Below are 24,454 nucleotides of genomic sequence, written 5' to 3'. Positions count from 1 at the left end.
ATCCTCCTGCATCAAGACAGAAAAACAACATTTTGTACCTTAACATCACCTCTGACTCATTTCATGAACTGAATCCAAGAAGAAAAAACATTTCTCATATGTAAATAATGTCCATCATTAAATGTTTATATGTTCACTATGAAGAGTCACAAAATGACATGAAATCAGAATCTAACAGGATAACAGAAGCTGTATGTCCCACAAAGCCCCACAAGGAGAACAACAGATATAAATCAAAATGAAACAAAATGCTTGAAGAACAAGTACATGTGTCACATGCAGGTGTGGTGAGAACCCACATGAGACATGATTACAGAATAGATACAGCTGGGGAACAGAAGAACATAGAACTATGAAAACTAGGACATAACCATAACACATAGAAATACAAGACATAGACAAGACAGGCAACGTCTAACTGTGACAACATGTTTTTTTTTCATCTCTACCTTCATCAGCTGGTTTCTTCTGGTTGGTCCTGATCAGGTTTGGGTCCAGTCTGGTCTGGATGTCCTCTTTGACCCCATAGAGCTGAACCACACAGTTGTAATGCTTCCAGTCTTCATGTTTGACTGAAGACACGTTCAGGTCAGCACTGATCTGGAAGGTTCCATCATGGTTGGGGAGGAGCTCTCCATGGTCCACGTTGTCACTGAGCTCCTCTCCATCTTTAGCCCAGAATATGATGACTCTGTCTGGGTAGAAACCTGTAGCGTGACACCTCACTGGAGAAGAGGGAGTCTTCTGGAGGAAAGATACAGAGGGGAGCTCTGAGAGAGAGAGAGAGAGAGAGAGAGAGAGAGAGAGAGAGAGAGAGAGAGAGAGAGAGAGAGATACAAGCTCAGGAAAATAGAGAAAATAGCAGATCTACAAGCTCACAACGTGATGCGTTGTGACCTTGTAGATCTGATTTTCACTAGTTTTGAAGATATTGAAAATCTTTCACAACAGGGCTTAAAACTGGCACAGCTAAATATACTGAAAAATATCATTTCATATCCACATATCCATGTATCCTGACCCAAAATATTGTCATACTAAAATTAAGGACATTTTCTCTATGATTTAGTTTGTTTTAGTTAGTTTTGTAAACACACAATACAGTTTCAGTTAGTTATTGTCTTTTTTCTTGTAAAACCTAATTTTTATATTTATTTCAGTTAACTACTGTACAATTACCCACAACTCCATCACATCATGTTGTTGTAGCTATTCACTGTTGTTCTCATAGTGATGTTACTACATCTTAACATATGTATCTAAGTAAAACTCCATCACATCATGTTGTACCTGTTCTCTGTACAGTCTTGTTCCCATAGGTCACATACATCTTCAGATATTCAATGCAGTCACTGGTCAGCTCGTACTTGAACCGTGCCATCAAAGCTGTGTTTTGTTCCCATTTCGAAGGAAGGCCTGTGGTTTTGGAGCGACCCATGACTCTGTCTTCAGGTCATATGAGATGAAGTCTTCTCCATTATAGCCATACTGTATAAAACCATCAGTGTCTCCAGTCTCATCATCCCACTCACAACCAGACATGGTCTGGTAGACGTGGACACCTGAGAGACAGACAGACAGACAGACAGACAGACAGACAGACAGACAGACAGTGAATTAAACCACATCCTGCTACAGTTCATGTGCGCGCACACACACACACACACACACACACACGCACGCACGCACACACGGACGCACAGACGCACGCTCACTCACTCACTCTCTACTCTGAGTATACTAACATAAACTAGTCTACAGACAGTACAGCATATTAACATACACTAGTCTAGACAGTAGAGTACGGCTATTTTCAATTAGCCAATGTATAAAGGGTTAAAGTTGGTCAACTGAATTTAATGTACTCAAGGAGGACCCCTGGGGGTCACCGGACCCCACTTTGAGAACCACTGCTATAGACAGTACAGTATATTACACACTACTAGTCTATACACAGTACAATATATTTACATACACTAGTGACTAGTCTATAGACAGTAGAATATATACTAGTCTATAGACAGTACAGTATATGAACATACACTAGTCTATAGACAGTACAATATATTAACATACTGTACACTAGTCTATAGACAGTACAGTATATTAACATACACTAGTCATAGAGCAGTGTGTGTAGAGGGAGAGCAGTAATGAATACAGTAAAGCTTCAGGTTAGTGTTACCGTCTGATTGGTTGAACCGCTTCATGGCCACCCTAAGATTGCGTTTGTTGACATGTACACTTCCTCTAAGTTCATTTGTCCCATCCTCCTCATACCATTGTCCCAGCTTCTCCATCCAGCTCTGTTTGCTCACATAGATGTTGATGTTGCTGTCAAAGTATCCCAACACCTCATCATCCAGGAGGTTCGCAACCACATACTCAGGGAATTCACTCAAACCAGTGCTGGTAGTTTGAATGGTCTTAAAGGAATGAATCGCTGAAAAAGAGCAAAAAATATTTTTTATTTGTTTTTAAAATACAGTTTATTTTCTTAGCCTGTGATGATTTGTTTGACAGGACATTTGGGTCCCATATTGTCTTAGTTATCATATTACTCAACGCTAATTAGAATAGCCTAATTGCATTCATCCATGATCACATCTTTAAAATCAGTGCAGTCTAGTCATAGCTTTAATAACCTAATGGTAGAATAAATATTTAGTCATTAGTCCTATCATTATTATTTTAGGTTATTATTAGGTTTTACAATTATACAAGACTACAAATGCACACCCACAAATGGGGGTAAAAACCCTGCAATTTGTAATAACTGTTATGCTGAATTAACATTATTATTTCAAGTTCTCAGCAACCCTCTTGATACAGCAGGTGATTTTCAAGAAAAGATTTAAAAAAACAAAAACAAACAAAACACAAAAGCTCAGCATTATCCCTTTAGGCCTACTGGCATAGTCAGTTTTTGGCAAAATAATTGTAAAGACTTTTAAACCTCTGGTACATCTGTTCTTTTCCAGACAATTTATATACTGTGTTTAGCCTGAGGTAAATTATTAGGTATTATTGCAACTATTAGAGAAGTAAAATAATAATAGCCTAAATGATAATAAAAACAGAGGAATGCGAGGATCACGTCAGAAACAATATGATTTGTCACCGTCTGTCATATTTGTGATGTGTGAGAATGTCACACATAACACATATAGCATAGGGGGATAGCATCTCTCAAAATCACACTAAACTACCCATGGATTCATACCTACACAGTCACAGACAGTTAAATCTCAGTCAGACAAAAGTCCCAACAAATAGCCTCAAACTAAAAATATCAAGAATTCCATGTGAGCTGTTGTAATAATAACCTGTTACAATAAGTTATTGAGTTAAACTCTTACCTGCAGATGTGGTGTAAAAACAGAGCAACAACACAGTGAAAGCCTTCATCTTTACATTAAAATATTAGAAAATGTAAAATAAGATTTGACTGAAACTTCATCTACCACCTTCTGAGATGAAAGCTCTGATCAAATGGCTGCTCAGCCCTTTACAGTGTGTAATGTGAATGTGCGCAGGTCGTAAGATATAGTGCCGTCACTGAGGGGTGAGCAGCGTTACAGCGGCCTCTGCTGGACAGATTGTGTATGTTCATCTAGAGACGGTTTCAGGGAAACCACCTTATGAGACACATTATAGTTGTAGAGCAGCAGCAGCAGCTGACGGTGAGAGAGAGTCTATGAGAGTGCATGTGATCTGCAATCAGGTCAAAGAGGTTGTTATAACCTGCCCAAGATCATCTATTATCATTTATTATGAAATCTATTGTCCTTTATTATCATCTATCCTCATTTTTATCATCTATTATCATCTTCATTGAACCAGATTTATTTCTTCCATCAAATCTCTTTATACACATTTCATAATGTTTTTCAATTGCTTCTTTTAATCCTTGCTTATGTCCTTTTATGTCTTTCCTTTCTATTTGTTTTTATTTCATGTTTATTTTATCTTTAGATTTGTAATTGTATTAAAATAGTGTAATCTCTTTCAAGTTGTATCTGTAATTTATATCTTATTTAAAGAAAAATGGATTAACTCTGTCTCTACAATACATTACTGATCTACTAACTCCACTTTCTGCCCCCAGGTCACTTAGGTCATCCTCTAGTCTAAAGGTCAACTCCTCTCACATCCTCAAACACATCTCAAAACAAAAGGTGACCGGGCGTGTTCTGTTGCTGCCCCTACAGTTATTTCATTCACTTGGCCAAGCCACTTAAACAAGCTCAGTGCTTAATGAGTCTTCCAGTTTAGTAGACCTTGTATTGCGAATTTGTACTTCCATGTACTGTTGTTCTCATGTCTTACTAAATAAAGTACATCAATCAATCAATCAATCAATGGCCTGATTTATACTTAGTCATATGATGGTGTCGCATGCCAACAATAGTAGAGCTACAAGCTCACAACAGCATTCCTGATGCAATGTGTTTTGTGCTTGTAGAGCTGCTATTTTCGGCACATGCATGAGTCAGAGTCAGGAGCTGAACTACAAATGATGTCAATTAAATCAAAGCATTTTGTTTTTAAAAGAGTGGGCACCTGAGAAGCCTTTAGGCCTATGCTTTAGGAAGTGGTCTGACATAAGGTAAAGTAGGCTATACATATAATTTGAAGATGCTTGAACATTTGACATTTAAGGCCTAATTTCAACTATTACTATAAAACTTGGATGTCATTATGACATAAACAATAACAACAAATTGAAGGGTACATTTAGCAGGTTCAAATCATGAATACTTTACATTACATTCATTTTCCGAAGCATTATTATTTTATTAACTTTTTCATATTTTGGAAACAATTGCCAATTTCAGACTGCAAAACATACATAGGCTACACAATACATGTGTGGTGTATGGCTGAAGCATTGCATTTCCTGTATGTATTTTAGGGGTTTGGGGGCAGGCTCCCCAATTGTTTTTATTATAGATTTCATAGATTCATTTTTTTGTTTTTAGATTTCATTGGGGGGTTTGCTCCCCAAAACATTTTTGGGGGGAGAATGTCAATTTCTGAAAGGTGGCAACCCTAAGACATGCAGGCGTCAATTTCAAATATATGATAAACAATAAAATATTCATGTAATACGTGGGCTTATTCATGTAAATGACTTACATTGTGTCATTATCTAATAACACAAAGTTATCTATTCATATATTAATCATCGTCAAATGTTTTGACTTTCTTCAGACAAATGAACCATTATGAACATTGGTTCATAATGACAGTATAGATACTGAGGACAACAAAAGGAGTGGACATTTTGGGGTAATTCTTTAAACATATAATTCAGTGTAAGGGTTATTACACTCTTACTGGGCCAGAGTTGGGTTCTACCCAGGTGCAATGTGTTCTGGGCTTGTAGATCAGCGCGGGTTTAGCCCTAGAATGTGGTGTTACATACATTTTAATGTATGCTGCCAGCGAGCAGTGGTGTAAAGTAACTAAGTACATTTACTCAAATACTGTCCTAAGTACAATTTTGAGGTATTTTTACTTTACTGGAGTATTTCCAATTTTCAGCAGCCTACTTTTACTTCTACTCCACTACACCTCAGAGGCAAATATTATAATTTTGCTCTGCAACAATTATTTGTAGATTTTGATTATTATTACAAAACATACAGTAACCACTTAAGCTCTATATACATTTCGGACATTTGAAAATAGACGATCTACAAGCTCACAATGCGTCGCGAAGAGACGCATTGTTAGCTTGTAGATCTGCTATTTTCAAAAGATTTTTATACATTTGAAAACTTGTGAAATGGGACATACGGTATAATGAGTACTTTTACTTTTGTACTTAAAGTATATTTGATACCAATACTTTTGTACTTTTACTAAAGTAAATTTAGAATCCCAGACTTTTACTTAATAACAGAGTATTTCTACATTGTGGTATTGCTACTTTTACTTTTTTTTAAAAATATGAGTAGCATACTTTTCTCACTACTGCTATAAAGCCTACACTTTTACCATTTTCATATAGGAATGACTGACGGCTTGAACTCCAGCTGCAGCACAGGGCACCAACCTCAGGGGGGCACCGTCATCCAGGAATTGTATTTATTTTTTGGCCTGGATTAGCCCTGACCCTTGACTCAGGGGGCCTTTGGGGGGAACTGGGTCAAGGGGCCATAGACAATTTACTCAAATGAAATGTATATAGGTTAATAAAATATCAAATATGTGGGAGCCTCCTCTGTATTTACTGCAGCACAGACCCCCCAGGAAAGGGGGTCTGTGCAGGGGGTCTGTGATCCATGATACCGGTCCGGTCCATGTCAAATCTCACAAAACTGACATGATCATTAAAATCAATAAATCAATCCATTTGGTCGTAGGGATCACAGTGCTGTTTATTGTAATGAGAATTAGCACAGTACACAACTAATTAGAAAAAATATCACAAATGAAAACTTCTTTATGTCTTAAAAAATGACTGTTACACAAATCTAGCTCGTAATATTGAAGCAGTATTAGTAAAAAGTAAAAAAAATAGGCAAACAAATATATTATTATAAAATCTCCTGAATATTTACAAGCGTCATCATTCGTCTGACTATAGTGTAAAGATCACTGGGGCAGGTATCTATTCCACATTATAACCAGAAAAGCTTACACCTGCAGTCTGTTGAAAAAAAACTTCACTTAGGGCGCGCTCCCACCAAAACATGCTAAAAAACGGGAGTGACGCACCTGTCACTCACTTTCAGGACCCTCCCCGTAGCCCGCCTGCTGCCTTGAGCACCATGGTTCTTCCTGAGTCTACGGACGGTCCGCCTTCGACTCACCCGATTGGACAGAGGGGGAAAATCAGCTCCTGCCTCCAGCAGTTTTCTGCTTCAAATGGACAAGTCGTGTAGAGCAGATAAACGCAAGGTCTGCGCGACAGGCGGAAAGATCCGCTCTTGCGTGAATCCACGCATTTACATTGACAAAGCATTGGCAGATTCTGCCCCAGAGGTAAAATAAAAGTGCGGTGGGAGCGCGCCCTAAACCGCACTTTTATTTTACCTCTGGGGCGGAATATGCCAATGCTTTGTCAATGCAAATGCGTGGATTCTTGGAAAAAATCTGCAAGACCATGAATCCATGAATTTGCATTGACAAAGCATTGGCAGATTCCGCCCCAGAGGTAAAATAAAAGTGCGGTGGGAGTGCGCCCTTAAAGCATAAATTAGCTCATGAAGTCTTATTGAAATCAACACAAATGATATTCATGAAAACAACTTCTCCAACTCCTTCAAACAGAAAAGATGGACTTGAGAACAAGTAATTGCAAAGTCCCCCCAAAACACAATGTTTATGTTTTCAATCAATGACCAACTGGTATCACCGAGTTTGTCATGGAGACAGAATTCTAAGTGCCTCATCTTAAACAAGTATGTGAAACGGATCACTTCTTTATCAAACTGTATTACAGATGTCACACTGAATTTACAACCATAGAAGTTCAACAGTAAAATAATGTAGCTCAAAATGTATAAAACACAGCTATCCAATGATATTTAATATTATCATATTACACACACACGCGCGCGCGCGCACACACACACACACACACACACACACACACACACACACACACACACACACACACACACACACACACACACACACACACACACACACACACACACACACACACACACACACACACACACACACACACACACACACACACACACACACACACAGGGTTTCACTGCAGGCTGAGTTGGGTGATGAGTTGTTGTTCACTGTCTCTCCAAAGCCCTGCTCCTGACATATGGAGAAAGGAAACATAGGAAAGCACACACACACACGCACGCACGCACAAACGAACACACACACACACACACACACACACACACACACACACACACACACACACACACACACACACACACACACACACACACACACACACACACACACACGGTAACTAATCAATGGCGATCTGATCGGACTGAAATCTTGTCATAAATGGAGTCCCGATCAAGGGGTAGTAGCGCACATCCAACCTCTTAGGGGCAGGTGCTGGCCTCGAAGTGAACTGAGATCAAAAAGTAGAAAGTAGAGCCGCACACAATAGCTCGCTTTGTCAACATCTTATTGCAGCGTTACATAGAGTGACGGTTCGAGCTTGCATGCTCTTTTTCAGTCTGAAGAAGAGCATGGGCTCGAACCGTCACTCTCTGTAACTCTGCAGTAAAGCTCAGACTAAGTTATTCTGAGGTTTACAAAGAAATAACACAACACGGTACATTGATACTTACAGGTTGTGTGAGGCTGAACAGAGCTTCATGTCTTCATAGCGATGCCACTAGCATCACCAGAGTCTTCATCAGCTGCAAAGACACATTTTTACATTAAACTGAGACAACAGCAAATAACAAATACATGTATGAACAATAGAAGAGACTCATGTTCAGTATGAACAACCTTAGATTCTGTGTTCACTTACTGTTAGTCTGAGTAAATCCTGGAAAATAATACAAAGGAAATATCAGTGTATATTATATTGTAGTTGTTGTTGCTGTTATCGTTGTTATTATAATTCAAGTATAATAGCTGTGTGGTCTCTAAGTTTCCTATAGAAGCTGTGCTGTTCAAACAGAGAAGTATTGATGTGTCATCAGCTCATCACGCAAATTTACCAGGTTTGGACCTTTTCCTCAGCAGCAGTCCAACAACAACACCAATGAGAACAATCAAACCCACAACTACACCAGCAATGAGGATGTCACTAGAAGATCCTCCTGCATCAAGACAGAAAAACATGTCATACTTTTACATCACCTCTGACTCATTTCATGAACTGAATCCAAGAACAAAAAACATCTGTAACATGTGTAAATAATGTCTATCATTAAATGTTTATTATATGTTCACCATGAAGAGTCACAAAATGACATGTCATCACAACCTAGCTGGATAACAGAAGCTGTGTCCCACAAAGCCCAACAAGGAGAACGACAGGTAGAATAAATCAAAATGAAACAAAACACAACACATGAAGAACAAGTGAGACAAATGAGATACTTCTGGGGAAGACAAGAACATAGAACTATGAAAACTAGGACATAACCATAACAATACAAGATATAGACAAGACGGCCAACGTCTAACTGTGACATGTATTTTTTTTAAATCTCTACCTTCATCAGCTGGTTTCTTCTGGTTGGTCCTGATCAGGTTTGGGTCCAGTCTGGTCTGGATGTCCTCTTTGAACCCATAGAGCTGAAACACACAGTTGTAATGCTTCCAGTCTTCATGTTTGACTGAAGACACGTTCAGGTCAGCACTGATCTGGAAGGTTCCATCGTGGTTGGGGAGGAGCTCTCCATGGTCCACGTTGTCACTGAGCTCCTCTCCATCTTTAGCCCAGAATATGATGACTCTGTCTGGGTAGAAACCTGTAGCGTGACACCTCACTGGAGAAGAGGGAGTCTTCTGGAGGAAAGATACAGAGGGGAGCTCTGAGAGAGAGAGAGAGAGAGAGAGAGAAAGAGAGAGAGAGAGAGAGAGAGAGAGAGAGAGAGAGAGAGAGAGAGAGAGAGAGAGAGAGAGAGAGAGAGAGAGAGAGAGAGAAAATGAATGATTCACATTCTATAGCGTCATTTAATAAGCTTATATGCTAATGGTTAAGCCCAGACTTGTCAAGGAGAATGGACGCTCTGAGGATCTGAGCCTGTGATGGAGGGACAATCTTTACCTGTCCTTGACATGAAACAGGAGCTTATAATCAAAAGAATATATTCAGTCAGATGAAACGTTTTTTGTTTAAATAAAATTAAGGTAGCCTACATGAGAAATGTGACAAGTAGTATGCGTGTCTCTGGTACCAATACAAAAAAAGAAACTGGTCTGAACTTGTAGATCTGATACTTAAGCATTAAAACGGCGATAACAAAGGAACGCGGGCTCGCACCGCATACAACGCTGCCTGGCAGGAGTCAGTGCGTTGCTTCCCGGCCTGCCTACAGCCGACAAACCTCCGCTGCGGAGGCGCAAGGGGGCTATTGCCTCCTCCCATCAAGGGAAGCTCCGCCCCGGGTAGTGGAGCCGGGCGGCCCCTGGTCCATGCCCGGGCGTAGGCAGGAAACACTTTGCGCATGTCAAAAGTTAAATTCCGAATGAATGCTTTGGGTCATGTAAACGAGGAATACTTTTATTTAGTTTCCATGTAAACAGTTGAGTTCATTCTGAATGAATAAATATTGTCCATGTAACTGTAGCCAGTGTGATGTTACTACATCTTTACATATTTATCTAAGTACAACTCCATCACATCATGATGTACCTGTTCTCTGTACAGTCTTGTTCCCAGAGGTCACATACTTCTTCAGATTTTCAATGCATCTACTGGTCACAAAGTACTTAACCTTTGCCTTCACAAGTGGGTTTTGTTCCCATTTCAGTTTAGTGATGACAGCCTGTGGTTTTGGAGCGACCCATGACTCTGTCTTCAGGTCATATGAGATGAAGTCTTCTCCATTATAACCCCACTGTTCAAAACCATCAGTGTCTTCAGTCTCATCATCCCACTCACAACCATACATGTACTGTGCGATGTGGACACCTGAGAGACAGACAGACAGACAGACAGACAGACAGACAGACAGACAGACAGACAGACAGACAGACAGACAGACAGACAGACAGTGAATTAAACCACATCCTGCTATAGTTCACACACACACACACACACACACACGCACGCACGCACGCACGCACGCACGCACGCACGCACGCACACACACACACACACACACACACACACACACACACACACACACACACACACACACACAGTTACAATATACTAACATAAACTAGTCTACTAGTATAGCATATTAACAAATATTAAGATACACTATTAGTCCAGTCAGGTTCCCGCCCACTCTCTGAGTGGACTGCTCCTCTTGGTCTGGTGTCATAATGTGAGCCTATGGATTTTCACGGTCGAAGAAAAACCTGTCAAATCAGAGTCGGAGGTGGGAGTGGTCTAACGACAAGCCAATCAGCGAATATCTGCTAAAGCAAGCTGTGCGATGACATCAGACGTAGGCGGATCCGTGGATCTCTTGTGATTGGTTTAGGGAAAATTTAATCCTCTCCCCCTTGTAATCGCCAACACAGCAGCCAATGTCAGACTGAAGCTCCACGCAGCTGATAATCAGGCTACTATAAGTCTATAGACAGTACAGTATATTAACATACACTATAGTCTATAGACAGTACAATATATCAACATACACTAGTCTATAGACAGTAAAGTACAATATATTAACATACACAAGTCTATAGACAGTACAATATATCAACATACACTATAGTCTATAGACAGTACAATATATTAACATTCACTAGTCTACAGTACAATATATTAACATACACTAGTCATAGAGCAGTGTGTGTAGAGGGAGAGCAGTAATGAATACAGTAAAGATTCAGGTTAGTGTTACCGTCTGATTGGTTGAACCGCCTCATTAACTCCCCAAGATTGAATTTGCCGATCTGTACGTATCCTCTAAGTATATTTGTCTCCTCCTCCTCATACTGTTGTCCCAGCTTCCCCATCCAGCTCTGTTTGTTCACATAGATGTTGATGTTGTTGTCAAAGTATCCCATCACCTCATCATCCAGGAGGGTCACAGACACAAACTCAGGGAATTCACTCAAACCAGTGCTAGCTGTATAAATGGTCTTCCAGGAATGAATCGCTGAAAAAGAGCAAGAATGTTTTTCTTTTCTTAGCCTGTGATGATTTGTTTGACAGAACATTTGGCTCTCCTATTGTCTTAGTTATCATATTACTCAGCGCTAATTAGAATAGCCTATTTGTATTCATCCATGATCACATCTTCACAAATCAGTGCAGTCTATTCATACTTTTAATAACATAATGGTAGAATAAATCTAGTCATTAGTACTATTTTTATTATTTATGTTATTATTAGGTTTTACAGTTATACTACAAATGCACACCCACAAAGGGGGGTAAAAACCCTGCAACTTGTAATAACTGTTATGCTGAATAACATTCTTATTTCAAGTTCTCAGCAACCGTCTTGATACAGCAGGTGATTTTCAAGAAATGCAATAATTGTCACCATTAAAACAAAAACAAACAAAACACAAAAGCTCAGCATTTTCCCTTTAGGCCTACTGGCATAAGCCAGTCTTTGGCAAAATAATTGTAAAGAATTTAAACCTCTGGTACCTCTGTACTTTTCCAGGCAATGTATAGACTCCCTAACAGACAACGTCACACTGATAAGAACCAGTATGCGCACGCAGGCCGGCAGCAAAAGAATCCCACCTCTCATAAGATGCAATGAAAAGTGGTCACAGCCTCATGTGTAAAAGTGCATCGCATCAAACTTTCAGATGCTGTTTTTCTGAAGAATGCAATAGGAATGTTACTGTGATCTCTCGCTCTTGAAATATATAATCCTTCCTTGGTTTCTATTGTGTGTAAACAATAATAACAATAGGCTCTATGCACAGCAGCCATATTATCACTTCCTTCACAGGTGTTACCAATGATACTAATGAAGGCTCTGTTCCATTTAGTCTAGCACAGTGGTTTCCACGACCCCCAACTCTGAGTGTACAAATGGAACCATAAGGGTCCATTTGGTTCCATTTGTACACTCTCAGAGTTACACACCTGTAAGGGGCCATTTGGAAGCCCATGAGGGTCCCTGGACCCCAACTTTAGACCCACTGGTGTAACAGAGTGTTTCCAGTGAGCCAACATGCACAATATCAGCACCCTGACTCTGTTTGACCAGAATGGAACAGAGCCTTCATTAGTATCATTGGTAACACCTGTGAATGTCTTCATATAGCTGCTGTGAATATAGCCTATTCAAAGCAGTTGTCCGACCAAACCCCGCCTCCAGTGGCTGTCATACACTGGAGGGAGCGCTCTATGATCACGGCACCAGAACCTGCTTGGCTCCATACGTCTATGCTTGGCTCGCGCAGCTGCAGCCCGTCAAGCCAAATGTATAGACCCCTTAACAGACGACGTCACACTGATAAGAACCAGTATGCGTGCAACCAGTATGCGCTAAATGAAACCCATTCTATCAGGTCTCGCTAGGACGCGCCTCACTAGCCAACACACAAGAGGGGGTTGGGATGTGCTGAAACTAGCGCACCCCGAAACAACAGGTTGGAAATTGATTGCGTGAAACAATCACCTGCGCATCCAGTCTCAATGTTAGTAAACAATTAATTGGTCTCGCAGAGAATAGCAGACCTTCAAGCTCACAGCGTTCGCATCGGCGACGCGGTTGTGAGCTTGTATGTCAGCTGTTCTCGTTGCGCGATGAAGTATATGTCTCGCTAGGGCGCACCCCACTAGCCTACACACAGAGGTTGAATGAACTGAAAGTTGAAACCAGCGCACCCCAAAACAACAGGTTTGGGGATCTGTTGGGAATTACATGAAACAGTCACTGTGTAAACAGATAATAAAGAAGTAAAACAATAATAGTCTAAATGATAATGAAAACAGAGGAATGCAAGGATCACGTGAGAAACAATATGTTTTGTCGCCGTCTGTTATATTTGTGTTATGTGAGGGGTAGCATATCTCAGAATCGCACCCATGTATTGTATTCATACCTACACAGTCACAGACACAGTTCAAATCTCAGTCAGATAAAAGTCCCAACAAATGGTCTCAAACAAAAAATATCTGATATCTGAATATCTATTTTAATAATAACAACAATAAGTTATTGAGTTAAACTCTTACCTGCAGATGTGGTGTAAAAGCAGAGCAACAACACAGTGAAAGCCTTCATCTTTAGATTAAAATATTAGAAAATGTAAAATAAATTGAAAATATGTTCTTATGATTTGACTGAAACGTCATCTACCACCTTCTGAGATGAAATCTCTGATCAAATGCCTGCTCAGCACTTCAGGTTGTTAAATGAAAGTGAAACTTTAGATGTAGACTAAAGTGTCTTGACTCTTGAGTCTTGCTAATACTTTAATAAGTAATTCAAGTACATCATTATATTCAGTATGCACCTACAGTACATATGAGACAGATCAGTGAGCACTGAGCAGGTTAAGATATAGTGATGTATATTAATGGTGGTCAGTGATGTTTAGGTTCAGTTGAGCTCCCAACAGCAGCTGCTACTGGCACTGAGGGGTGAGCAGCGTTACAGCGGCCTCTGCTGGACAGATTGTGTATGTTCATCTAGGGACGCTTTCAGGGAAATCACATGATGAGACACATTATAGTTGTAGTGTCAGCAGCAGCACTATTGTGTGTGCGTCAGTTCGTGTGTGCGTGTGCGTGAAAGAGAGAGAGAGAATAGCCGAGCTCATCTGGTAAAACAAAATCACTAACTGCTGCATATCACTGTTATCATTGTCTCATTGTTTGTTATTCACTTGTTTTCCTGGCTGAAGCATTGCATTTTCTTATGGTTATGGTATTAATAGGACTTGCGCATGGTACATTAAGTGTAATGCAGGTGTAAGACCTGTTGTGTTTGTATTGTTATGTGTTATAGTTATAACTGTTCCAAAATGCATATATTTCCATGTATTTTAGGGGTTTGGGGGGCAGGCTCCCCAAATTATTTTATTATAGATTTCATAGATTCATTTTTTTGTTTTTATATTTCATAGTTTTCTATTCATTTCAGGGGTTTGGGGGGCTGGCTCCCCAAAACATTTTTGGGGGGAGAATGTCAATTTCTGAAAGGTGGCAACCCTAAGACATTCAGGCGTCAATTTCGAATTTGTCACATATATGATAAACAATAAAATATTCATGTAATACGTGGGCCTATTCATGTAAATGACTTACATTGTGTCATTATCTAATAACGCAAAGTTATCTATTCATATCTTAATCGACGATGGACAATCTCATAATTGTTGTCCAGGTAGGCCTAACGTTGCCGTAGTCATGTTTTAAATTATCTTTGACATCGTTAACGTAATGTTAAAAAGATAGATTTAAAAAACTAAAGTTAAATTAACTTAATCAATCAAAGAACTTAATTAATCAAAAAAAGAAAAATGAAAATCACTAGGAGCCAGTTTCTTACATTTGTTCTCACCAGTCACTTATTAATAAAAAATGTCTTCCTATTAAGAAAATCACACACAACCATTAAATATATACTGTGCTTTTCAAAGGACGACAATTAACAAATAAAAATGCAGAACATTAGTCAGCAAAGCAGAGGTTTGATGAATGAGCCACACTCTTTATCATCTGAGGCCAGAGGTAGGCTACGGTCCCTGGAGGTAGTAGATGATCACAGCATTTGCTTTGTGGTCCTTGTGTCCTCAAAATGTAAATTTATAAACAGAATCCACTCTTCTCTTGGTCTGACTAGAGTCTGTTCACCAATTTACATGGCCAGGGCCATGGGCATGGATGCCACAAAGCTTGGTATCGGACAAAAAAATTACCAAATAGGCCTCAGCTGCCTGGGAGAGGAGGAGAGAGAACTGTCAATTTGTTTTACCAATTATTGGAAAGGTGCTAAACATATCAAGTATAATTTGTCTTGATTCCTGTAGGCCCAAAAAAGCATAGACCTGCATGCCATCTCTTCAGGTGGCTGGTTAAGTGCTGGCACACCTCCCTAACCTGAAACAATAAGGAATGTCATATATTTTAAACACAAATTATAAGTTATGATATGCACCAAGTTCAAATTGTTAACCCATTCAATCCTGGGACGCATCTTTGTCATTTTTAGATTTTTTTGAGCTATTTCTTTTTTTTTTGTTGAAATCGTGAAAATGAGTGCAAATCATTGAATATTGTTTTAAAGCCGAACATTTGTAACTCAAATCTTTGCTTCAGGGGGATTCTACAAATGTCTTCTAGATCCTAACAGTTTTTTGAAAAAACATATGTTGCTATAATCAGTGGTTCTTTTTTTTTTCATGTCAAGGACCCACAAAATCATATGTATTTGCCCGCGGACCCCATCTCAAAATATGTTGTTCCAGGGACCTCCCCAGAAGCATTTGCTTTAAAACATATATATATATTCAATGATATAAACACATTTTCACGATTTGTCAAAAAAAAAGGAAAAAATAGCATATACAAGCTCATAGCGCGGCACTCGGTGCCGCGCTATGAGCTTGTAGATCTGCTATTTTTGAATAGCCCAAAGACATCTAAAAATGACAGAGATACGTCCCCGGATTGAACAGGTTAATGTCCCGAATAGGATTTGGTTTGCAGTGATGCATTTAAAAAAGTAAGGGTGTAACATTTTTCCAATGTATGAAGGATGTCTTCCTCAGCAGTGGCTCAGTGCTCTTCTGGTACTTTCTTATCTCCTGCCGTGCCGTTGTTACCGGGCGAAACCTTCTCCTTCTGGGGTCATAGCTATCCCCTGCAAAGAGGCAAGAGCATGGGACTTTTTTCTAAATGTATTCAGAAAGGATGCCTGACAGTGGTATGGATGGGTTAACCACACGCACTCCTGTCTGCCCAGGATAGAGTTTTACCAGAGCTTCACTTTAAAACCCAAGAAAACCCCTCATTTGGAAGGGGACTGCCCACTCCTCAAATATGTTCTAGTGCTTAAAATGTCTTTTGTTAAAAAATTAAAAATGAATAAAAACTTTTGGAAACTTTCTCTTTGGATGGATTCACAAAAACATGGGGGATACGTTTTCAAAAACTGAGCACATTTTTAGACCATATGATCATGGTACTTCTTCTGCTTTGTTGAATACACTATTCAGATAAATTCAGATCAATATACTCGTGTAGGCTACTGATAAATATTTTGAATGGAGCCACGCCAATGTTTTACTTTTTATGAACATTGGCATCAGCCAATGAAGATATCAAGAACACACTACCCTTAAAGTTGAACCTGACTTTGACATTTTGGGGTAATTCTTTAAACATATATAATTCAGCATAGGGGTTATTACACTCTTGCTGGGCCAGAGTTGGGTTATACCCAGGTGCAATATGTTTAGGGCTTGTAGATCAGCTCGGGTTTAGCCCGAGAATGTGATTACGTACATTTTAATGTATGCTGCCTGCCTGTGAGCAGCGGTGTAAAGTAACTATAAGTACATTTACTCAAATACTGTACTTAAGTACAATTTTGAGGTATTTTTACTTTACTGGAGTATTACTATATCTCAGAGGCAAATATTATACTTTTACTGAAAAATGTAGTTAATAGTTACTTTGTAGATTTGTTTAATTATCATTACAAAACATAACCACTTCAGCCCTTTACATTTCTGACATTGGAAAATAGCCGATCTACAAGCTCACAATGCGTCGCGATGTGACGCATTGTGAGCTTGTAGATCTGCTATTTTCAAAAGATTTTTAAACATTTGAAAACTTGTGAAATGAGCCATACCGTATAATGACTACTTTTACCTAGAATTATCTCGCTAATATAAATGCCTGTAAGTACACAACTAAATAGAAATATATCATGAATGAAAACTTCTTAATGGGTCTTTAAAAACTGACTGTTACACAAATGTAGCTAGTAATAATGAAGCTGTAATGGTTTTGAAAAAAACAACAACATTTTATTATTAAATCACCTGCATATTTACAAGCGTCATCATTAAAGTGTGACTATGGTGTAAAGCTCACTGGGGCAGGTATCTATTCCACATTATAACCACACAAGCTCACACCAGTCTGTTCAAAAAAAACTTCACTTAAAGCATGAATTAGCTCATGAAGTCTTATCAAAATCAACACAAATGATATTCATGAAAACAACTTCTCCAACTCCTTCAAACAGAAAATATGGACTTGGCTTGAGAACAACAGAGTCAAGCTAGACAATAATCTAGACAGAGAATAATTAAAAAGTCCCCCCAAAACACAATGATTATGTTTTCAATAAATGACCAACTGGTATCACAGTGTTTCTCATGGAGACAGAATTCTAAGAGCCTCATCTTAAACAAATATGTGAAACGGATCACTTCTTTATCAAACTGTATTAGAGATGTCACACTGAATTTACAACCATAGAAGTTCAACAGTAAAATAATGTAGCGCAAAATTTATAAAACGCAGATATCCAATGATATTTAATCATTGGATAGGCTTTCACTGCAGGTGGGGTTGGATGATGAGTTGTTTTTCATTGTCTCTCCAAAGCCCTGCTCCTGACACATGGAGGAAGGAAACATAGGAACACACACACACACGCACACACGCACACACGCACACGCACACGCACACGCACACGCACACGCTAGGCCTGACCTCGATTAGTCGAATAGTCGACTAATTAGTCGAGGGGTGTCTGAGTCCACTGCCAATCTCTTCTCAATCTCTCTTGTTTTTCTTATTTTTTTAAATAATTATTCGACTGAGAGATTGGCCTAGTTTGTTATATTAATTAACTAATAGTTTGCCAAAAATAGGAAACCAAGCAAGTATATGTTAAATCATTGCATAACATCTTTTTTGCATGATTTGACTGAGATTGGCAGTCGAATCAGACTGATTCGACTGCCAATCTCAGTCGAATCATGCAAAAAAATAATAATATATATATATATATATATATATATATATATATATATATATATATATATATATATATATATATATATAATTATTATTTTTTAGGGGTGTTGCATTAGTCGACTGCCAGTCGACTATTGGCAATCAGTCACCAATCAGATTCGACTTTACAAATCCTTAGACGGGGACAGGACGCACACACACACACACACACACACACACACACACACACACACACACACACACACACACACACACACACACACACACACACACACACACACACACACACACACACACACACACACACACACACACACATACACACACATCAATGGCGATCTGATAGGACTGAAATCCTGTCATACTGTACATGAAGTCAGGATCAAAGGGTAGTAGCACATATCCAACCTCTTAGAGGCAGGTGCTGGCCTCGAAGTGAAGTGAGATCTCTCAACATTTTCTTGCAGAGTTACAGAGAGTGACGGTTCGAGCCTGCATGCTTCTTCAGTCTGAAGAAGAGCATGGGCTCGAACCGTCACTCTCTGTAACTCTGCAATAAAGCTCAGACTAAGTTATACTGAGGTTTACAAAGAAATAACACAACACAGCACTCTGACACATCAATAACGTACACATAGATACTTACAGGTTGTGTGAGGCTGAACAGAGCTTCATGTCTTCATAGCGATGCCACTAGCTTCACCAGAGTCTTCATCAGCTGCAAAGACACATTTTTACATTAAACTGAGACAACAGCAAATAACAACTACATGTATGAACAATAGAAGAGACTCATGTTCAGTATGAATAACCTTAGATTCTGTGTTCACTTACTGTTAGTCTGAGTGAATCCTGACAACAGAAGAAAAGATAAAGGATATTAGGAGTGAGTTAGAGGTAACACTATAAAAGAATACAAGGGAATTATCAGTGTACATTATTGTAGTAGTTGTTGTTGTTGTTGTAATTGTTATTATTATTATTCAAGTATGATAGCTGTGTGGTCTCTACGTGTCCTATAGAAGCTGTGCTGTTCAAACAGAGCAGTATTGATGTGTCGTCATGCAAACTTACCAGGTTTGGACCTTTTCCCCAGCCGCAGTCCAACAACAACACCAACAACAATGAGAACAATCAGACCCACAACTACACCAGCAATGATGATGACACTAGAAAATCCTCCTGCATCAAGACAGAAAAACATTTCATACCTTAACATCAGACCTGACTCATTTCATGAACTGAATCCAAGAAGAAAAATAATTTCTCATGTGTAAATAATGTAATAATAAATGTTTATATGTTCACCATGAAGAGTTACAAAATGACATGAAATCACAACCTAACTGGATAACAGAAGCTGTATGTCCCACAAAGCCCCACAAGGAGAACAACAGGTAGAATACATAAAAATGAAACAAATGGGGTGCTCCTTCCATTCCGACATCTCACCACTCCGACTAGTGGCTTCCGCGTGCGGTTAAGGTTAGGGTTAGGGTTAGGTATAGGGTTAGTCAACGTCGGAAAGGCGACATGTCGGTAAGGTTAGGGTTAGGGTTAGGTATAGAGTTAGTCAACGTCGGAAAGGCGACATGTCGGAAAGGAGAAATGCACCCGAAACAAATGCATGATGAACAAGTACATGTGTCACATGCAGGTGTGGTGAGAACCCAAATGTAGGACAGCCTGGCAGGTAGATCAAAACCCATGATTGGGAGTTTTAATACAGGTTAACAGAAGACATCACAAGCAAACTAATGATGATGCGACACCAAACAATGACCCAACAAGTGACTAGGGAACAAGACTAATATACACATGATAGGTGATTACAAATGAGGTACAGCTGGGGAAGACAAGAACATAGAACTATGAAAACTAGGACATAACCTTGACACATAGAAATACAAGACATAGAAGACAGGCAACGTCGAATTGTGACAACATGTGTTTTTATCTCTACCTTTCTTCTGGTTGGTCCTGATCAGGTTTGGGTCCAGTCTGGTCTGGATGTCGTCTTTGACATCCAGACCGAGCTGAACCACACAGTTGTAATGCTTCCAGTCTTCACGTTTGATTGAAGACACGTTCAGGTCAGCACTGATCTGGAAGGTTCCATCATTGTTGGGGAGAACCTCTCCATGGCCCACGTTGTCAATGAGCTCCTCCCCATCTTTAGCCCAGAATATGATGACTCTGTCTGGGTAGAAACCTGTAGCGTGACACCTCACTGGAGAAGAGGGAGTCTTCTGGAGGAAAGATACAGAGGGGAGCTCTGAGAGAGTGAGAGAGAGAGAGAGAGAGAGAGAGAGAGAGAGAGAGAGAGAGAGAGAGAGAGAGAGAATATTTTGTTAGTGTTCTTTGTATTTAAATGTGGATTTGTCAACTTTGATTTGATTAAAGAACTGTTGTATTTCATGATTTGCATTTTGCACTTGCATTTTTCACATTCGTTTTTATTTGGTTTTACTTTTTGTTTTAAATTTTAGTATATTTTCTTTTATTATTTTTAGTGTTAGTTTTGATTGTAATATGGGGCAATCATAGGCGAGATTCAACAAGCTCAGAAAAATAGTGAAAATATCAAAATATTAGAAAATATCAAAATATTAGAAAATATCAAAATATTAGATCTACAAGCTCACAACGCGTTGCGTTGGAGATTGAAAATCTTTCACAACATGGCTTAAAACTGGCACAGCTAAACATACTGTGCATATCCATATATCCATATCCATATATCCATGTATCATCACCCAAAATAATATTCTTATTTATGAAATATTATCAAAGACTAAAACTAAGGACATTTTCGCTATGATTTGAGTTTGTTTTAGTTAGTTTTGTAAACACAATACAATTTCAGTTAGTTATAGTTTTTTTTGTAAAGCCTGGTTTTTATATTCATTTCAGTTAGTTTTGCATTTCATTAGTTGTAGTTATTTACTGTATAATAACCCTAACAACTCCATCACATCATGTTGTTGTAGCTCTTCACTGTTGTTCTCATGTTACGACATCTTAACATAAGTAACATATACAACTCCACATCATGTTGTACCTGTTCTCTGTACAGTCTTGTTCCCATAGGTCACATACTTCTTCAGCCATTCAATGCAGATACTGGTCAGGTAGTACTTCTGATGTGCCATCAAAGCTGCGTTTTGTTCACATTTCCGTTTAGTGATGAAGGCCTTTTGTTTTGGAGCGACCCATGACTCTGTCTTCAGGTCATATGAGAGGAAGTCTTCTCCATCATGACCAAACTGTCGAAAACCATCAATGTCCCCAGTCTCATCATCCCACACACAACCATACATCTCCTGTTCGATGTGGACACCTGAGAGACAGACAGACAGAGAGACAGACAGACAGACAGACAGACAGACAGACAGACAGACAGACAGACAGACAGACAGACAGACAGACAGACAGACAGACAGACAGACAGACAGACAGACAGAGACAGTGAATTAAACCACATCCTGCTATAGTTCACACGCATGCATGCACGCACGCACGCACTCAGTCATGTACGTACGCGCCACGCACGCACTTTCTGAGCTGCGGACCGCCAGTTGAAAATATGTATATTAGTATACACATTTAGTGTATACAGTATATTAACATAAACTAGTCTATAAACAGTACAATATATTAACATACATTACATTACATTACATTCATTTAGCAGACGCTTTTATCCAAAGCGACTTACAATAAGTGCATTCAACATAGGTAGGGAACGAAAACTACTAATCACCAGAAGTCAACCAAGAGTATACCTAGCACTAGGTAAAAGTGCAATATATCAGCTACCGATTTCCTTAAACAGATGAGACAAAATAGCTAAATCAAAATAGGCAGGAGCTAAAACAAATAAGTGTATCGACTAAACAAGATCCAATAAAACAATACAACAATAAAACAAGCGTTCGTACAACTAGTTAACAACAAGTAGGCCAGGCTACACTAGTCTAGTAGTCTATAGACAGTACAGTAAATTAACATACACTAGTCATAGAGCTGTGTGTGTAGAGGGAGAGCAGTAATGAATACAGTAAAGCATCAGGTTAGTGTTACCGTCTGATTGGTTGAACCGCTTCATGGCCTCCCTGAGATTGTTTTTTGCGATATGTACAACTCCTCTAAGTATAAGTGTCTGTTTCTCCTCATACTGTTGTCCCAGCTTCTCCATCCAGCTCTGTTTGTTCACAAAGATGTTGATTTTGTCGTCAAAGTATCCCATCACCTCATCATCCAGGAGGTTCACAACCACATACTCAGGGAATTCACTCAAACCAGTGCTGGTAGTTTCAATGGACTTAAAGGAATGAATCGCTGAAAAAGAGCAAGAATGTTTTTAATTTGTTTTTAAAATATAGTTTATTTTCTTAGCCTATGATGATTTGTTTGACAGAACATTTCTGTCTCCTATGGTCTTAGTTATGATATTACTCCGCGCTAATTAGAATAGCCTAATTGCATTCATCCATGATCACATCTTTAAAATCATTGCAGTCTAGTCATGCTTTTAACATAATGGTAGAATAAATATCTAGTCATTAGTCCTATTATTATTATTATTATTATTATTATTATTATTATTATTATTATTATTATTATTATTATTACCACCCTTATTATTATTATTATTATTATTATTATTATTACAATTATTATTATCTAGGTTATTATTAGGTTTTACTGTTATACAAGACTACAAATGCACACCCACAAAGGGGGTAAAAACCCTGCAATTTGTGCTGAATAACATTCTTATTTCAAGTTCTCAGCAACCCGCTTGATACAGCAGGTGATTTTCAAGAAATGCAATAAATTGTCACCATTTACAAAACAAAAACAGGCAAACAAACAAAACGAAACACAAAAGCTCAGCATTTTCCCTTTAGGCCTAGTACTAGCACAAGCCCGTTTTTGGCAAGATAATTGTAAAGAATTTAAACCTCTGGTACCTCTGTACTTTTCCAGGCAATAGATACCGTGTTTAGCCTGAGGTAAATTATTACAGTATTATTGCAACTATTAGAAAAGTTAAATAATGATAGCCTAAATGATAATAAAAACAGAGGAATGCAAGGATCACATGAGAAACAATATGTTTTGTCACCGTCTGTCATCTTTGTGTTATGTGAGGGGATAGCATATCTCAAAATCGCACTAAAATACAGTACCTATCATTCATACCTACACAGTCACAGACACAGTTCAAATCTCAGTCAAACAAAAGTCCCAACAAATGGCCTCAAAGTAAAAATATCAAGGCTTCCATGTGAGCTGTTTTAATAATAACAACAATAAGTTACAATAAGTTATTGAGTTAAACTCTTACCTGCAGATGTGGTGTAAAAACAGAGCAACAACACAGTGAAAGCCTTCATCTTTCGATTAAAATAGTAGAAAATGTCTTGTTCTTATGATTTCACTGAAACTTCATCTACCACCTTCTGAGATGAAAGCTCTGATCAAATGGGTGTTCAACACTTTACAGCGTGTAATGTTAATGTGCGCAGGTCGCAACTCGGGCTACAACCAATAGAAATTCAGTAAATGCTGTTACTAGGTCAACTTGAGTCACTGCAGGTTGTTAAATGAAAGTGAAACTTTAAACGTACACTAAAGTGTCTTGCTAATACTTTAATAAGTCATTCAACTACATCATTATATTCAGTATTCACCTACAGTACATATGAGACAGATCAGTGACCAGGTTAAGATATAGTGATGCATATTAATGGTGGTCAGTGATGTTTAGGTTCAGTTGAGCTCCTATCAGCAGCTGCTACTGGCACTGTGGGGTGGGCAGCGTTATAGCGGCTTCTGCTGGACAGATTGTGTATGTTCATCTGGAGACGGTTTCAGGGAAATCACCTGATGAGA

General features: G+C 38.8%; 2 protein-coding genes across 9 annotated transcripts; both read right to left on the bottom strand.

Annotated features, from left to right (window-relative positions):
- Positions 1 to 632: 632 nt before the first annotated feature.
- On the bottom strand, positions 633 to 3,482 carry LOC311040933 (class I histocompatibility antigen, F10 alpha chain-like). The gene is made up of 4 exons (XM_084051366.1): positions 3,360 to 3,482; positions 2,186 to 2,443; positions 1,291 to 1,562; positions 633 to 770 (listed from the first exon to the last, which is right to left on the bottom strand). The coding sequence occupies exons 1-3, from the start codon at positions 3,406 to 3,408 to the stop codon at positions 1,381 to 1,383; spliced, it is 489 nt and encodes a 162-aa protein (XP_083907492.1). The 5' UTR covers positions 3,409 to 3,482; the 3' UTR covers positions 633 to 770; positions 1,291 to 1,380.
- Positions 3,483 to 7,297: 3,815 nt separating this feature from the next.
- LOC311040928 (major histocompatibility complex class I-related gene protein-like) lies at positions 7,298 to 24,067 on the bottom strand. 8 transcript variants are annotated; one of them, XM_084051354.1, is made up of 9 exons: positions 24,007 to 24,036; positions 13,787 to 13,913; positions 11,481 to 11,738; positions 10,316 to 10,594; positions 9,171 to 9,491; positions 8,670 to 8,771; positions 8,477 to 8,494; positions 8,289 to 8,360; positions 7,298 to 7,791 (listed from the first exon to the last, which is right to left on the bottom strand). In XM_084051354.1, exons 2-8 carry the CDS (start codon positions 13,833 to 13,835, stop codon positions 8,314 to 8,316), a joined length of 1,074 nt encoding a protein of 357 aa, XP_083907480.1. In that variant the 5' UTR covers positions 13,836 to 13,913; positions 24,007 to 24,036; the 3' UTR covers positions 7,298 to 7,791; positions 8,289 to 8,313. The 8 variants fall into 8 exon arrangements, with proteins under 8 accessions (XP_083907480.1, XP_083907481.1, XP_083907479.1 ...); XM_084051355.1 differs by lacking the exon at positions 13,787 to 13,913 and having other exon boundaries at positions 23,907 to 24,067; XM_084051353.1 differs by lacking the exon at positions 24,007 to 24,036 and having other exon boundaries at positions 13,787 to 13,952.
- Positions 24,068 to 24,454: the final 387 nt, after the last annotated feature.

Source organism: Gymnoscopelus microlampas (genome assembly GCF_963454915.1).
Source record: "Gymnoscopelus microlampas genome assembly, chromosome: 24".
NCBI classification, from domain to species: domain Eukaryota; kingdom Metazoa; phylum Chordata; class Actinopteri; order Myctophiformes; family Myctophidae; genus Gymnoscopelus; species Gymnoscopelus microlampas.
Note: the sequence above shows the minus strand (reverse complement) of the source record. Positions and strands in the feature narration are given on the sequence as shown.

What these genes read in the sequence shown, in the direction of transcription:
- LOC311040928 (XM_084051355.1), bottom strand. Translation starts at nt 23,955, where the DNA reads ATGAAGGCTTTCACTGTGTTGTTGCTCTGTTTTTACACCACATCTGCA. An exon ending in GCGGTTCAACCAATCAGACG is followed by an intron (nt 10,595 to 11,480) that starts GTAACACTAACC and finishes TCTGTCTCTCAG; the next exon opens with GTGTCCACATCGCACAGTAC. An exon ending in GAAGAAACCAGCTGATGAAG is followed by an intron (nt 8,772 to 9,170) that starts GTAGAGATTTAA and finishes GTCTTGATGCAG; the next exon opens with GAGGATCTTCTAGTGACATC.
- LOC311040933 (XM_084051366.1), bottom strand. Translation starts at nt 3,408, where the DNA reads ATGAAGGCTTTCACTGTGTTGTTGCTCTGTTTTTACACCACATCTGCA. An exon ending in TTTTTACACCACATCTGCAG is followed by an intron (nt 2,444 to 3,359) that starts GTAAGAGTTTAA and finishes GCTCTTTTTCAG; the next exon opens with CGATTCATTCCTTTAAGACC. An exon ending in GCGGTTCAACCAATCAGACG is followed by an intron (nt 1,563 to 2,185) that starts GTAACACTAACC and finishes TCTGTCTCTCAG; the next exon opens with GTGTCCACGTCTACCAGACC.